At 46.4% G+C, this 17,241-nt stretch overlaps 1 protein-coding gene across 1 annotated transcript in view; it reads right to left on the bottom strand.

The window, feature by feature from the left end:
• Nucleotides 1-1,681: 1,681 nt before the first annotated feature.
• The window catches only part of GPC4 (glypican 4), a 106,568-nt gene continuing 91,008 nt past the window's right edge, over nucleotides 1,682-17,241 (bottom strand). The window contains exons 4-9 of the mRNA XM_047716263.1: nucleotides 11,036-11,201; nucleotides 6,236-6,366; nucleotides 5,954-6,100; nucleotides 5,046-5,182; nucleotides 4,237-4,412; nucleotides 1,682-4,121 (exon numbers count right to left, since the gene is read on the bottom strand). Of these exons, the coding sequence (XP_047572219.1) occupies nucleotides 3,919-4,121; nucleotides 4,237-4,412; nucleotides 5,046-5,182; nucleotides 5,954-6,100; nucleotides 6,236-6,366; nucleotides 11,036-11,201 (960 nt within the window). The 3' untranslated portion in view covers nucleotides 1,682-3,918. The remainder of the gene's footprint in view (nucleotides 4,122-4,236; nucleotides 4,413-5,045; nucleotides 5,183-5,953; nucleotides 6,101-6,235; nucleotides 6,367-11,035; nucleotides 11,202-17,241) is intronic.

The raw sequence follows: 17,241 nt of genomic DNA, 5'->3' as shown, positions 1-17,241 counted from the left end.
TGAGTTAAGCATCCGACTCTCGGTTTCACCTCACGTCGTGATCAAGGTCCTGATATCGAGCCTAGCACCAGGCTCCACGCTGGGTGTGGAGTCTGCTTGAAATTCTCTCCCTCTCCCTCTGCCCCTCCCACCACATGCTCTCACTCTCTAAAATAACCCTTAAAAAAAAAAAAAAAGGACTACATTATTCTCCCATCCAAGTACTAACCAGGCCCGACCCTGCTTAGCTTCCAAAATCAGACGAGATCGGGCACGTTCAGGGTGGTAGGGCCATAGGCTGGACTATGTTATTCTAAGGGGAGTCATTCAGTTCAAGGTTTGTTTCTTGAAAACAAATCACCTCCATTCAACTGGGCCAAAATACAGAAAAATCCCAAATGGGGTACCACTGAGCAGCCATGCATTTAAAATGGGACTCCGCATCTTTAGGAATCCCTCAATAATGTAACTGACCTAGAAAACAGGGGGAAATCTCCATTCATATTTGCGTGTGTATGTTTAAGGAAACTTTGGAAGATTATAATATATAGGCTTATACATATACATACATATATGGTTTCTTCCAAATTTTCCATATATATACATACATACACACTCATCAACTAGTAAGTTTAGAGTGTGGGGTAACTGGACAGGTTGGATGTGGGAACAGGAGGAAAACTTTCTCTCTGTATCTTGATGTAGATTTTGGTTTTTAAACCCTGTCAGAACATTACCTAATGGAAAGCAAAATTAGACAAGTAAATACTACGTGGATTGGCCTTACTGATGGGCTGGAATTCCTAGATTACCACAGGTTATCTTTCGGGGATTTTGTACCTCTGTAAAGACTTCCAGAAGAAAATAACTAGGAGATTAAAAGTAAAAATTGAACTTGTGCAATAAAGTGTATCCCAGAACGCACAGGTGTATTTTCCCCACTAGGTTTGAAGTTGAAAAAAAATAGTTCTCGGCCCTTGTTCCCTTATTTCAATGAAGAAAGTTGTATTTGGTAGTTGTGCACGTGCACAGGTCCAGTCACTGACTTCCCACACTTTAGCTCTGCAAGTGGGCGCATTCCGCAGACACCAAGGGGCAAGCAGAATTTTGCACATCATCATCCACATCTATTTTTATGTCTGTTCTAGAATCACAAATGACAAAATCTTTTTCACATAAACTGTTAGGTTTCGAACATGCAGGGACGAAAGTTTTTAAATGCATGTCAATTCTTTGTACTTTTGTCTTTTATCAAATAATAGGTGCTAATTACGGACTGTTTTTGAAATAAAATATAAATCTGAGAGTCGTTAAAAATGTTTTTTTTCTTGAGGTACAGGGTGGTGAAGTGTTGGAAAGAAAAAATAATTTCCAAATGACTTTGTAAAACAAAAAGTCACATGCTATTAACAGAGACTTTGGAAAAGGCAGGTCTACCAACAAAGCTTTTATTCTACCTCATACTCTGAACTCTTAAAAGATTTTAGAATATTCAGCTTGCGTTTATTCTTTCTTACGGAGCAGGGGTGGGACAGGGTGCAAGGGTGAGCCTGCCAGCTGGTTAGGAGCCAAGAGTTATCCAGTCGGATCTGAATGGAAAAATCTATGATTTGTTTATTTCATAGTTCAAAAGCAAGAGACAATTTAAATAATAAAAGGGTAACAGGAAAAAATGCAAAGAAAGAAAACAAATCAGTGAGAGTCCAGAAGAACCTTCAAGAATATTTAATTCGGAAAATGTTATTGGTGTAGAGAAGTTGACTAAAAGAAAACAGCTGGGCAGAGTTCAAGGTTTTAAAATTAAAAACAACTCACAAGGTCTACGGGGATAACTCTTTGAGCCACATTTTGGAGACCAGATTCATTTCTACCAAGTCAAAGTAATAGCAGTCTAAGCTAAAAAGGAAATTCCTCACAACTGAGGTAGTTACTAAGTATCAGCACATTTTCCAAGTTCTCACAAGGCAGCTTAGCTATTTACAATCCATTTTTCCTCATACATAAATGGAGCACCTTTTCCATTTCAGGTCTTCTGTGATTTGTTTAAAAAAAAAAAACACTTATACACACCAGCCAGAATATGCCTATTTTATTAACATCATGCTTTAATAAATAACTGCATACTTCTAATAAAATTAAGCCTCTGTTTACAACAGCCCCCAATATTCCATGTTGACCATTCTTGAAGAATTTGGTGTGAAAAGCTGAATGAAATGTAGACCCTGAGCTATCAAGTAATTATGTTTCAATATAAAAATAGAGAATTAGTCTAACAACTGAAGATTCAACAGGAACACAAACCACCCCTCCGTGGGTGTTAGCTTCTGTGGCGTCGGAGATCTGGCTGCCTAACGCAGGAAGAGACTTGTAGGATCTTCCCTCTTTGAAGACTTTCTGGGAACTCCTTTTTAAAGGGAGCTGTTACATTCTCATGGTTTTATAAGCTGTCATTTGGTAAGGATACAAGGAACGGGGTTGTCTTTGGCCTGGGCCAACAGCTCTGGCCTTTGCCAGATCCCCGTGCCACCTCCCCTCCGCCCCGCCCCCAGAACCATGGCTAAGGGTCACCACTAAGCTATTGTCTTCTGGGCTCACTAGTCCCTCCCATCTGCCTCTCAACAACGACAACACGTGAAAAAATCCTGGACACCCAGATGGCCCCAAGCGGACTTTTTGGCTGACAGGGTAGCACATGGCCATGACCCACAGCAAGCCCTTCGCCTTTCTGATCAGATGGGCCTGGGGAAGACAACTCAAGTAGGACACTTTAGAAACCTTGTTTTACAAAAACGGGGATCCAAAACCAGACGCAAATGCACAGACGAGAAGTTTGCTGGAGGAGTGCTGACAGCTATTTAGGGCGCCCAGACTGTACCCTGGTTCTGGCTGGCCCCCAGAGAGTTCCCTATTCTACACAGTGGGGTGTGAAATCTGGGATGCTGTAACAAGGGGGACCAAATGAGCTTCTTGGTCATTTATTTCTGCCTTCGGGATAGGAAATCAAAGCAGGTCAGTGTGGACATGAAGACCAGCACACAGCGGCTTGCTAACTTGCTTGGATAAGACACAAAAAGACAAAAACCCACCCCTAAACTATGTGTGAACGTGTGATAACTCAGACATCCTGAACGCCTTCTATATTTCTAGGGAGAGTGTACTGAAAAGGAATCTTCTTCTAAGTGGGTTCTGCTCTAAGTATAAGCGGGTTCGAGAAACGGACCTGTGATCTTAGTTTATGTAATTCAGTTCGACCAAGACGGATATGGTCTGCAGTGTCTTCCAGTCCTCGGCTATCAGGGAAGTAGAGCCTTCTTGCATTGATGCCTGAATCCAACCTACCAAGTGGCTCAGAAGCCCCCTTGTGCCTTCACATTCTGTCCTAACTTAATAATAAAAAAAACCAAAATCATATCCATTCCTCTCCAGAGAAGGCAACCCATCAATAGGGATAAATGGACATTTTAATAAGGTAACATGATAAATAAACCTGCTTCTGTACAGCTATTTAATATTTCAGAAATACGTACATGTTACATGCCAAGAAAGGACCCTGGTTTTCTTGTAAGAAACAAGGTGAGATCATAATTGAAGGAGGAAAAAAAAAAAAAACCCACAAACAAAAAGAAAAAAAAAAAACAACAAACAAACAAGAGTGATAAAATCACAAATGCACAACTCACTACAGTTCTGTACCTACACTGTTAGCCACGTTTCACATGATTCTGGGGGAGCAGGAACTGCCTTTATACATACAAGTCCCTTTTCCCCACAAAACTGAATGAAAACACAAAGTCGGCATTTTTTAAACCAGTGGCCACATAGTAAAAACTGTACATCGTTGTCCATTCATTTAAAAAGCAAAGTCACTAGGATGGTATAAAAGTGATAACCGGTGCCTTTTTAACTTTTTGAAGAGAACTTTTTCTCTACGATTCAGAATTATCTCCACTCTCTCTGCATGACCAAGAGCAAGATGCAGAAGACAGCGAGAAGGTAGGGCTGTGCCCTGGCAAGGCCGCCAGCACCGCTGGCCTTATCGTTGGCGCTCTTCCCGGAGTGGTCGGTTGCATTGTACTCAAACTCCGAAGGGCACTGCTGATACTCACAACCACTTCCACTTCCCTCTCCACTGCTCTCATCACCTAGTTAAAAAAAAAAAAAAAAAAAAAAAAAAAGAGGAACAGACATTTCATTCCACTTGTTCTCATCACATGGTGGACGAGAACAAGGTTTAAGTTTCAAACCACAGGTGCTTACTGATATCAAAGAAGTCCACATCGTTCCCATTGTAAGCATTCTTCATTTTACTGGTCATAACCCGAAGAGCCATGATCTGGCGAAGGATCAGAATGTCTGGTTTGCTGGTGTCCACCTGGACCTCCGGATTACTGCCCTGGTTGGCTAAGCCATTTCCCGTCACCGCGAACAGGTATCTGAAATGGAAAATGACCCCATTAAGATGATCGGTAAAGCTCAAAGTCACCGAAGATCAGAGAATTCGGCCTTGATTCTATTCCCACTGAGTGCAGTTCAGGGGAAAGTTGTCCCATTTCTTGTTTCTCCACTTTGATGGGGACCTTTTGGAAAGCTACCCCTTTTAACGGACGTTGGTGGGTCAGAGTCAAGGGCCGATACAGTGGGGACTTAGGAAAGTTACTGGGTATGGAGGCGTGGCTACATAAGACATCACCCAAGAAGAGAATGAGACCTTTGGGGGAACTGGAGCTTTAGGAGGCCAGACCGGGGGGCTAAGAACCATAGGCATTAAAACCCTGGGAAGATGATGCTACCAGAACCCTGAGTTGCAGTCCTCATGCTGGACCAGAGCCACCATCGCAGACCTCTGGCCCAGTACGCTCCGCAAACAGCCGGGTGCCTTCACAAGGCTTGCGGGGCAAAGCCTGTTCCTTAGAACATCTAGAAGCCAACCATGCTATTGCTACCTACTGTCAAGTACTTCATGATGCCTCCCTCGAGTGACAACTTGAGTGACCCCCATCTGAAAGGCCCGCGAGCCCCCAGGCAGGTGGGAAGGGAGACTGCCACCCCACTTGCCCGCGGCTAACCTGCTCTTGCCTTTCCCGTTCCAACAATCGTCCTCATTGCCGTTCCCGGCGGCCATCCTTTCATCGCTGCAAACATTGCTGGGCAGAGAGGACCAGAACTTCTTGGCCTGTTTCAGCTTCTCCTTCACATCAGTAACCTCATGGGGGGAGGGGGAGGGAAAGAGACCTCTGTAAAAGCACGCAACAACAGCCTACACGTGTGTCTTTTGATCATCTCTAAAGTAGCTCCAGAGTGTTAGGCAATTCCTTTTCAACTCGAGTCACAAGAGAAAAATGCAGATCAAATTTGTACAGAAAGAGCAAACTCAGTCCAGTGAACTAATGGTTGGAATGCAGGCCCCGAGGGAGCGACCCAGATCCACCGTCCACTCTCCCTCTTCTTCGCAGCTACCGTCTGAGGCCCGCCAGCCTCCAGGCCCCGCGGGATGAGAAGACTTTCCTCCTCTGGCTGCAGCGTCTATACTGTTCCCTCTGTGCAACTGTGAGTGCCTGTCACCACGCCTCCCCCCCAGCCCTTGCCCTGGTGACGCGGGGCAAGCAGCTCTCTCCCACCTTCCCGCCATCCCAACACTCCCCGCACATCCCCTCCGCTCGTGTAGCCGGGGATGCCTGCTTCTCCCGCTGCGCCGGGGGCTTCTTGAGAACGAGGAGGCGTCCCATCGCTCTGCGCCTCCCTCTAACGGGCACAGTGATGGGTGCACAGTAGATGCGCCGTGTTTCCTAACGATGTACAGACTTTATGAGCCAGAAAATGAGAGGCAGATTTATGGACATCCACATGCAATCTGCTTGGAAAGTTTCACCTGAAAGACCCGCACTGGACAGACTTCCAACTAAAACTGCATTTGGAGCAAATGCTTTAGGTTCTTTGTCATTAAACACGCCCGTTCCTGCGCCAAAGTGCTCACCAGTCGGTCCAAACTCGTGCCAGCCGCCGTGGTCGGGCGTTCCTCGGGGTGATACGGTCTGAAGCGAGCGCTGAAAGCCCCCTCGGAGATGGAACGGGAGGTCCGGCCGGCCGGGAGGGGTTTGGGGGGCCCACATCCCTGGAAAACCTGCATCAAAGCAAACATGGTCACATTAGGGAAGGTGCGTCCCAAGCCTTGGGGGGGGGGGGGGGGGGGAGGCTGTGAAGAGGGGCTGGAGGGGAGGGCTCTGCCTCTCTTTGCCAGTTATCCTGCCTTCGTTACCTTCTGAGACACTTGCACACTGTTCTCCTGCATATTCATTATAGCGTCCGAAATCTTCACGTCGATGGGATCCATGACCGATTCGATGTTGAAAGGACCCTCGAGCCTCTCTGCCACCATCAGCATTGCGTCTAACAGGACATTTGGGGAAAAACAATACAGCACAAAAAGTAAACCGTGAGTTCGGCCGTGGGTCATCAGTGCTTATCTCACCCCGTCTTTGTTTCGGGGGGGGGGGGGGGGGGGTTAGGGAAGAAGGCACGTGTCCTGATCAACTCAGGTTTTTACATCCGTTTCTATTAACACCAAGCTGCATTTAGTCACCGTGTATCACTAGCTCTCTACAGGGTGAAATGGCCAGGTGGATGCTTTATTCCACAGAGAGGAAACCCAATCGGGAACATCCTACCACACTGATTATTCATTCCCTGCGTGTGTCGCTGGCTGTCGCTGTGAGGCTCTGCACTAGCTCCCGCAGACAAACCTGCGGCCGGGGGCACAACAACGTGCCACTTCTCCCAGTGGCTTCCTGGGATCTTTTCATTTAGGTTCCATTTACAAGACTCAGAAACATAAATCCATCAAAATCCTGGCATATCATTTGCTTTCTTTCATTTTTTAAATGAAACCCTTTCAGCTCCTTGAGCGCACAGTTGGAAAGTACAAATGACAGTGTTCCGAGGAATTCTAATGACTTTTCAAATAATGAAAATTTGAAAGATGCAATTTTGTATTAAGATAAACTTCCCATTTCAAACACAAGGGCATCGAGTTAAAGCAAAACATGTGCCTCTTTTCATTTGGGTGAGAAGACAACAGAAGACACAGTCCACAAAAAGCCCATGCTCCCAGTGTGAGTCTTCATGGATGACTCTGTGAGTCACCTTGGCCTTCTGGAGGAGTCTAGAATGTTTTAGTACTTGTTTTTCTGCCGTACATGTTTGTGGGGATCATGAGGCTCAGTACCGTTGCCTGATATTTCCTGGTCAAAATTCGAGGAAACTGGAAATGAGGAAAAGGGTGCTTCACTCTGGATAAGCACTGAACTTTTCCACTTGTCCGCTCTCCTTTCAACTCTGGTGCTTAGGGCCTGGCAGGGAAGGCTCTTTAGGCATAACGTGGGCCTACTACGTTATCCACAGTCTTCAGGTAGGCCGAGGATAGCTCACAGCAAGGAGGGCTAGTTTCCAGAAGCCTCTATGCCCTTCTGAGAGAGGACTGCAGGCCACCACCATCTTCTACCTCAGCTTTCTGGTGCAAAGGACTTTGGGCAGCAGCCTGTCCATGAAACCCAATTTGATCATCAACCTTTTACCTTCCACCTAGAACAGACCCAACACAACATCCGAAGGCATGGGGGTCATTTCTCTAAGCTGCAATTCCGAGTAGACTTCCCTGAAACGCACATTTTTTGAAAAGCAGTCACAAATGAAGTTTCAGACTGCATTGTGGTAAGCACCAATAAAGTAACGCTTCCTACCTCTTAGTAAAGGCTGCCGGCATGAACATAGCATCGTACCACAGGGGAAAATGCTTTTGATGGGCTAGCAAAGGGAGACTTTTGTAAACAAGTCGAGCACCGCTTCAACGTGCTCATCATTGTCAAATCGTCAAGGACTGCCACGTACAGAAAGCACATTCTTTGTAGAGGAAGTCGCTTGCTCCAAATAAAAATATTATGAATAGACAGATAATCAACATCCAAAATGCAGAGGTTTAAGCAAGGGTGGGGGATCCAGTGCATTTTGGAACTACTCATTCCCCTACTGGTGAGGAAAGGCCGGATCACTAATATGTTTGTGAAAGACTGAAAGGAAACATAAACCCGATTCTTCTGGCTGTTTGGCGTCTTTGTCAACTCTGGGAATGGAGGGAAGCCGGGCCTTTGTTGGGGCCGGTGCCATGGAGTCCTGCACGGGGCGGCTGAGGAATGTGCAGAGTGGGCCCCCCCACCCCTGGGGGGAGTCCCGCTTGGCTCTCAGTGCAGCCCTTCCCTACAAGTGGCCAGCCCTGATCAGAAGCCCCGAGGGAGAGTCAAAGATAGTGGGTCCAGGCTAACGGTCTCTTATTTCTGGGATATCTGACCGGCCCTGCCTCCTGCTGGCAGCCTTGACACCCCGACATCCCAGCACGGAAGTCCTGCAGGCCACAACGTGTGACACAAGTCACCTGGCAGGTGAAGGTTAAGGCAAACCACAGTACGTGACGGAAAGCAAGGTGCAACGGAGCAGCATTTAAGCTTGTCCGGAAACCGACTTCGTCCCGGTGGTGGTGGTGGGGAGTACTGGATTGACCTTCTGAGCCGACCTCTTACAAAACCAGGTCAGGGGTGTTCCAACTGTTTGGATCCATCTGGAACAAGGCTGGTAGCAATTCAAGAGAGGGAAAGGAGGACACAGCAGCAAGAAGGCAGATGTGGAAAACTGAGCCTGTCTCTTGGGGGCCTGGTGCAGCCACAGGCTTTTGGCGCTCAGGCTATGGGCACGAGGTCATCCCCATTCGTCCACAGAGAATCCCCTTCACACCAGGCAAACTGAATCCTTTAGCGCTGTGCCGCCAGGACTCACAAACCCCCATCTTCAGGCTCACGACCCACTGGGAAAACAAAAGGCAGTTTCCCAACTTAACCCCAAGATCTGATTTTAAAGAAGTTGGGGGAAAAGCCCATCACCATTCGTTAACTGCAGTCGTTTAAAGGGGAAAGAAAAATTCTTTGCAAAGGAAAAAAAAAAAAAAGAACTTAGAGCAAAGGCATGTAAATTGGGACTGAATTCTACAACCACAGAGCAAATTAAACCCTGGTGAAAATTCATAAAAAAAAGCACTGGGGATTAACAATGTCTGTTACCCCTGGCCTGTGAGATCAGCTTATGGGACAGAAAGAATAAAATACCCATTAAAAATTAAGTTTAGATACAATTATATACCTCATTCCTCCAAGGAGGATCATTTCAAAGAACTGAGGAAAATGGATTCAGAAATCCTATCAATTTCCACTCGGGTTTAATTCTGTTTCTTGAAAGAACAAACGTAGTTTTTAAAATTCTCAACAAGAACAACCACCACAACTCACTCCTCCTTGCTTGAAAACATTAATTAAGCGAGCCACAGTGCAGTTTTGATTTGACATGGATCTGCAAACTCTTTGGAAAAATGTAAAAAAAAAAAAAAAAAAAAAAAAAGAGCGTGAGAGAATTTGTATTTTAATACAATGAGTTACAGTTTCTGCCAGACACGTAGGAACAAGAGAACAGTGCAAGGGACACGGCCCTCTGCACCTCACTCGTGACCGGTCTGTAGATAGGCTGGCAAAACTCGAGGGCTGTCGCTCTGCACTGTTTGTAGTGTATGGTGATTTCTCCTTTGCCCGGAGAACGAGTACAATAGATGCTATAAAGTTAAAAGGCGAACCAACATTTACAAAAATGAATTTAGCAGAAGGGAACTTCAAATTTGGCATCTGGGTTGTGGGGGGTGAGGGTCGGATTGAAAATTGAAAATTGAAACATCAACTTCCGATCTGGAAATGCCATGAGCTTTTATTTCCCGGGGCGGGGGATGGGGGGAGGGAGGGAATGCTTTTAAAGCCACAATTTCTCCCATGGCTTCCTTCTGGGCACGTTGGGCCATCCATGCGAGAGCCTCTGCTGCCTCTGGCTACCCTTTCACAGGTCTTCTCACTTAGAGCTATTTAGGCTACAATTGTGTTGAAGTGCTTAATATTCATGTGTCTCTTTTTCCCCCCCGGGTCAGTGTTCTCAAGAATCTGTTGGAGCCAATTTATTGATGCATTTTCAAACAGAGTTAATATGGTAATTAGCTCTCATGCAGACTAAAAAATAAAAAACCACCTGAGTCCAATCCCTTGCCCGAAAGGTGCCAGCAAATTGCACACATGTTCCCATGATGTGAACAAGGAAGTGAAAAACAGGTGCTTCTAAAGCCACTTATGTTCTGCAATTATGCAAACGTGACTGGGCACTGGAGGAAGAGCCGAGTCTGTTTTGTGATCCGTTGGTGTGTGTGTGCGCATGCACATGTGTGTGTGCATGCGTGTGTATGGCGCCACTAGCACGGAGGACCAGGAGCCCCCATGCCCGTCACAGAGCTTTCAGGACTAAGCTGTGCATTAAATGCACATCAACGAACTCGATGGCCGGACCTATAAACGATCCTTAAAATTGTCCTTTCCCACTGATGCTGATGAATCCTCTTGGAAAGTGGGCACCCCGCTTACACTGCTGTCTGGATTCCGGATGTCAGGGAGCTGTGAGGATGCTCACCTCTAAAATGACTAGAGCAAAGGGGGCCTCCGTGCTCACTAGAGCACTCAGGTTACTGTGAAATCCTCTGTAGAAAGAGAACCCCTAGATCTCCCCCCAGTCAGGTTTCACTTGGTTCAAACATCCAACGGGCATCGGGCCACTATATAGAAGGTTCGGTCCCAGCGTGACAGGTGATTTCAAAGTTCAGTCAGTAATGGCCATACTCCAGCATTTACAGGGACACAAGCCTATGATGCGTAACTAAAACAGACCTCTTGGGGAAGAAATGCCAAAAAGTCACATTCTCTTTCTGATACCTTGGTATTTGCTAGGTCTGAGGTCTTCCGTACCAGCACCATTAGTTCAAGGGAACACTTACCTGTAGAATGGTGCAAACTCCAAGTACACTTAGAACCCTGGCATCCCATAAATAAGGCACAGAAGAACTTTTATGGACGATAATTACAATATTCCCCGTGCCTGGAAGCTGAGCTCTCTCTGGCGACACAACTCCCTCCCTCACTTTCTCACTCACCTATGAAATTGTTCCATTCAAAATCAAGATCGCCTTGGTTGGCCAGGCAGCCTCTCATGATGTTGGAGCAGTAGTTGTAACACGGCTTCACACTCACAAGCCCCTGGCAGTGGGAGCAGTAGGTCATCTTGAGCAAGGCCTGGGTACACTGGGCTGTGGGATTGACCTAGTTTGGGGGAAGACAAATATAGTGGTGAGGCAGCAGTAACAGATGACCTTGAAGGTTTGGCCATGAATTCAACTTAAGAATGAGTTGGGATGGATAACACCGAGCAGGCCTGGCCTATTACTTGTAAGAGGCAGATTAGAGAGAAGGAAAGGGTATGCTGGGAAGAAGGTGGGTGGGGAGAGAGGGAAGAACACCACTTGACCATTAATAACCCAGGGGCACATACTTCACACCCCAGAGACGCCCATGCTCTCTCCATCCGCTCTGTCTCTCACGCACGCTCACTCTCACTCTCACTCATTTTATGTGGCTCAATTGTTCTGAAGTCCTCGTACACACACGGTTCCAGGATCAGCCAGGAGACATAGGAGGAGAGACGACCTTCTCCTGCCCACTGTGCATGGCCTGCTGTGGCCTCTACCACCAGTGTCTGCCTTAGACACTTAGCACCCCCGCATCGAGTTGTAGCAGGGTCCCTAGTGTGTGCTCCTTTCAGCACTAGTAGCTGTGCTGAAGGCAAAACTCAATGTCTTCTGTGGGCAAGAACGTGAATACAGGGCGCCGGGGTGGCTCAGTCGGTTAAGCCTCTGCCTTCAGCTCAGGTAATGCTCTCAGGGTCCTGGGATCGAGCCCCGTGTCGGGCTCTCTGCTCAGTGGGGAACCTGTTTGCCCCCCACCCCCAACTTCCTCTCTGCCTACTTATGATCTCTGTCAAATAAATAAAATCTTTTTTTTTTTTTTAAAAAGAACATGAATACACTTAAACTTGGGCTGAGGTGAAGGTCTTCTGAGGCCTGGGAACAGTAAAGCAGAATGCTCAGGCAAGGCTCAATGGAAGAGAGGAGACTTCGGTTACACTGGGGAGAAAGGGTTGGGTTTAACTGGCCAGCTGAAGGGAGACCACCACCACCAGGGAGAAGGCCAAGTTGGCTGGGTTGGCTGCCCAGGAAGGACTGTGTGCGTGGCCAGAACTGAAAGGCACATGAAGACCAGGCAGAAACAGATACTACTGGGCAGTTCACGAGGAAGAGAAGCAACAAGGGTAAAAGTGGTACTGGCCACCCTCCATGGAGAACTGAGGCTTCTTATCCTCTTCCACTTCTCTCCAGGGACACTGTCTGAGGCACACAGGCACGCAGGCCACCTGCCCCGCATCTTCATCAGTGCTTACAAAGGATGGTGGCCAGCCATCACACACCGGCAGCTAGCCTGGGGTTCCCGCCCTCCTGCTCTTTCCGACCCGCCCGCTGCTTACCCAGTCGCTATCAGAGGATTAGTGCATTCCCCTCCTATCAGTACCAACCAAGGTCCTGAGCAAACTTCTGAAAGCAGATACCGGGCAGGGAACAGATGCTGGGATGAACTTCACCTGCCGTGAAGTGTGACTTGGGACACCCGATTATCAACACTACCCTTCGGAACAGGAACAAGGGATTAGAACTGTCAGGAGGAAACCTGAACACTATGGGCTCCTATCTGATGGACACACACACCCCGCCTCTTATCCCCACCAGAACGTTGGCCTGAAGCGGGCGGGGCAGGAGCCTCCAACAGCGAGGAGCTAATTGTGTAGGTCAAAGTCAACATCCCCTCCCAAGAAGGAGGACTTTGCTGCTGCAGTTTGAACCCAGGCCCAATGAGTCTTTTCATTGTGCTTTAATGGGCAGTGAAATCTTGGCTACCTGATACCCTGGGGGGATGGCCAGTCTGGAGGGCTAGATTTTCTGGATAACTAAAAGTTCACTCTTTCAAAGTCACCAATAGTTAGGACTGCAACACCGGCCCATCTCACCCCCTCAGTTTACAGAGGAGCACACAAGCCTGGAGGGAGGAGGTGGTTGGAAAAGCCCAGAAGCACAGAAGTCAAGGTTGGAAGGGGCCTTAGAGGTCACATCAAGCAAGGCCACACATTTCCCAGACAGATCACGTTTCCCTGCCTTCTTCAGCACAGGCTGTGAAACTCTCATCTTGGGCACACTTGTTCTCCCCTCCATTGCTAGGGTTCGCTTCCACATTGACCATACCGCTAACTGGCTGGATTTCAGAGAGGTGAAGAGTTAGTGGGTAAATGCCTACGAGAAATGGGAGAAGAGCCCGTGGCATCTGTTGGATACTCTGCTTCAGCAGAAACCATGCCCCACTACGGAAACATGCACAAAGCTCAAGTGTCAACAACTAGTCACTGAGCACCTATCTCGTGTTGGGGATTATTCTGGAATGTACTTGTGATTAGGTAGAAAGCAGGAATCTCTGTATTAGAGCAGGGAACCTGCTCTCGAAAGCACAAACACATTCCAAAATGGTATGGGCCTGTAGGAAATAAGCAAAAAATCTAAAATCGTGATAGTTTTATTCAACAAATACGCCACTCCCCCCTCCTCCCCACCCCACCCCCCCCACCCTGTCCCCGGCTTTCTTTTCTTAACTCTTCATGGTCCGCTTTATTCTTTGTTCCACTCTAAGTCAAATCTGTGTTGCAGCAGGCCCAGTCTACTACACAGGTTGGTGTCTGCTCAAGGTTTAAAGACCGGGACCAAACAAAATGACACAGTAGAGTTTTATTAAAGGAAGATTATGAAACTGGGTTTGGCGGACAGTTTCCACTTCGTTCGCTGGCTACGTACTGGCTCATGCTCTGCATATGACCGGTTGTCTAACTACTAAAAAACGATCATGAAGAACTCAGCTATAACATGTTATGGAAATACTAAATGCCAGAACTGAGAAGAGAGATGGGCAAGTTCTAAGAAAACAGCGATGGGCAAGGACATGCACAATACCCAGCTGGAGAAAATCAGACTCAAGTCTTTGGCCTCAGGACCACTACCTACAGCACTATGCATGACTTCACATTATTCAGATTGGGAAACAAGACCCTTGTGTGGGAATGAGGCTCTGGTACAGAGAAGCATCATGGTTTTTGTTTTTTAAATTTCATTAGAGAGAAAGAGAGAGCAAGCATAAGTAAGCGGGAGGGGCAGAAGGAAAGAGAGAAGCAGGCTCCCCACTCAACTGACTGAGCCACCCAGGTGCCCCTCGAGAATGATTTTAACACAGTCAGGAAATGGAAAGAAACAGGGGTCCCCTATGATGTTCACCCCCAAGATTTACCAATAACGTGACCACCCCCCAGGCCTTAGGTCTAGGTCCCCACTCTCATGGACCCAGCCAAGCTCAGGATGGCAAACCCAGGATGCCAAGGACCACTTCTCCCTTTTGGCTCTAGAGTACCCAGTGGAGAAACAAAATGGTTGCTTATCTTTTGGAATCCTCAAGGGCTTCATTCTGGGGTTTTATTTATTTTGAATAGAAACTCAAGTTCAGGGGCACCTGGGTGGCTCAGTCAGTTGAGCATCTGCCTTCAGCTCAGTTCATGAGCCCAGGGTCCTGGGATCGAGCCCTATGTCAGGCTCCCTGCTCAAAGGGAACTCTGCTTCTCCCTCTGCCTGTCTCTCCTCCCACTTGTTTGCAAGCTCTCTCTCAAATAAATACAAACCCTTAAAAAATTAGAAGTTTAAAAAAAAAAGAAACTCAAGTTCATTCACATTTCACTCCCTCCTAAGCCTCAAAATCAATTGTTAGAGTCCCTAAATAACTTACTAAAGTACATTTATGTGGGGACCCAAGTCCAAGTGGTAGATCCTGCATGTGGGGATTAACACAAGGGGCAACTATACTCCAAGGTCGCCTTTTAATCGTCAGTTATATATTGATGCTCTGTGGCCCAACATGCCACTTAAAATGTTCAACATAATTATTCCTTTGCGCCACAGCTCTCGACTAACATTTGAGGTCTTCCTTCTGTTTAGAAGCCTCTGTTGAGCCCCAATGCCAGTAGGATTGGGAGTGAGGGGGGGTTATGAGTGCTTTGCTAAAAGGCATATGTTTCAGACCTCTCTTACAGAGTAGTTATTTCTCTAAATGACATTTAGAAACAAAGGACACAAAACTGTACTGTACACTCCTCCCTTCCGCCTTTGAACCACTAACACAAAGAATGGATCCATGGTCTCAGGAAAAAAATGTTTATTTTGCTTCTATGGTTTCACGATCATGAAGAATCTTCATGTCAAAACCAAAGAGAAGGATATTCTACGTCAGAATTGCCTGTCTACTGAGAGCTTTTATTGATTTTATTGATATATCAATAAAATCAATTGTAAGCTAACTTACTATGTGCCAGGCTCTCTTCTAAGTACTTTGCATGTATCAACTCATTTAAGTTTGCATGTATTAACTCATGTATTAACTCCTTTAAGCCTCCCGATAATCATATGAGAGGTGTAATATCATTTCATTTCACACACGAGAAAGCAGGGGTCAAAAGAGATTAAGGGACTCACAGGAGATCTTCAAGGGCAGGGCCAAGATTTGAATGTGGCCATTTTGGTTCTAGAGCCCACGCACTCGGCTTCCTTGATGTGCATCAGAATGGCTTCCTTGAGTAACTGCATTTCAGGAACAATGAAAAGAAACTCGAGGGCAGCACATGGAACCTGGTCCTTCTCCGTAGGGACCCAGACCTAGCACAGGGGAACCACACACAGCGAATGCTCAGCTATGAGGCTGGATGGTTTTCTGGCAAGAATTCAAAAGCTCCAGTAAACACTGCTGCCCAGGGAGAAAAAAAAGAGCTCACTTAAACAAGCAAAAATGCCAGCAAACAGTACACCTATCTCACCAAAGTTTTAATATTTGAAAGAATTGGGGCTAAATGTAGCAGAGGTGATTAATTTCTATTAAAAAGTGGGATGTTATGTAAGAAAAAGGGTTTGACATTATTTATGTAAGAATGAGGTGGTCTGACTTGTTTAGTTTGGGGGGACAGTACGGTAGAAACGGGATATCCTCTGGACTCAATACTTCTCTATGTCCTCAAATCAAAATCTATCTGAGTTACTGACCCATAATGACAAGATATTAACAGCCAATCTCCAAGTCTTATAATAAAAGCCTGCAAGACTGATCAAGGTCCTTCTAAACATTGAAGTGCCTTAGGATTTTAGGAGGCTGTCTATGTTTCACGGTTAAAAAAAAAAAAGTCAGTAGGAGTGTGGGGAGAGCAGGGGGAAGAATCCTCATTTCCCATTTGTAAGACACTCATTCCTGCCCCCCAATAGACATCTGCACACCATTTCTGCTATAAAAAGCCTCTGCAGAAAAGTCTCCTTCCCTGCAAAGACTTTTAATATAGATTGAGACTTTCTACTCAATAACCTGCATTTTCCAACCACCACATTAAAAACTACTGCAAGCGGCCTGGAAAAGGAAAACTGCTGGAGAAGACCTCTTCGTGCAGCCTGGATTTCATTTTGGTAATTCCGAACGAGCCTTAAGCCACACTGCGCAGTGATGGCAGTCAACACGCTACACTCAAGTTAAAAACACATTTCCTTTTAGTTTATTCCAGTCCCTTACATACATTTGCTGCAACACTTTTTTGGTCTGCAAAGCCAATCGCACCAAACAAACAAAAAAAGACCTAGATTTTATCTGTTGCTTGGTAACGTAAGCACCCAATAAAAATAAAGGGAAATATTTCCCAAAATTATGGGAAAAAAAAAAAAGATAGGGAACCCAAACATGCTGTGAGATGTGATGAGTTTATTCAACAACTTCCTAGGGTTTGTTTTTTTTTAAAGATTTTCTTCATTTATTTGAGAGGGAGAGAGAGAGAGTGAGCAAGCGAGCAGGCAGAGGAAGAGGGAGAAGCAGGTTTCCCACTGAACAGGGAGCCCAAAGCGGGGCTGGATCCCAGGACCCTGGGATCCTGACCTGAGCCGAAGGCAGATGCTTAACCAGATGCTTAACTGACTGAGCCAGCCATGTGCCCCAACAACTTCCCATTTTGAATTCACTGCACACACACGAAGAAAGAAGGATGAGATGTTCCTAGTGCCCTGATAACAGAATTTTAAAGACAGAACAAAATATGTGGGACAAACCAGGGCCCATTCAGGAGTATTTGTCCATGTGCTGTAGATAAAACAGAAGCATCCTTATATTAACCTCCCTGCAGAGATTTTTGTCCTGAGAG

This window comes from Lutra lutra, chromosome X, assembly GCF_902655055.1.
Source record: "Lutra lutra chromosome X, mLutLut1.2, whole genome shotgun sequence".
NCBI classification, from domain to species: domain Eukaryota; kingdom Metazoa; phylum Chordata; class Mammalia; order Carnivora; family Mustelidae; genus Lutra; species Lutra lutra.
Note: the sequence above shows the minus strand (reverse complement) of the source record. Positions and strands in the feature narration are given on the sequence as shown.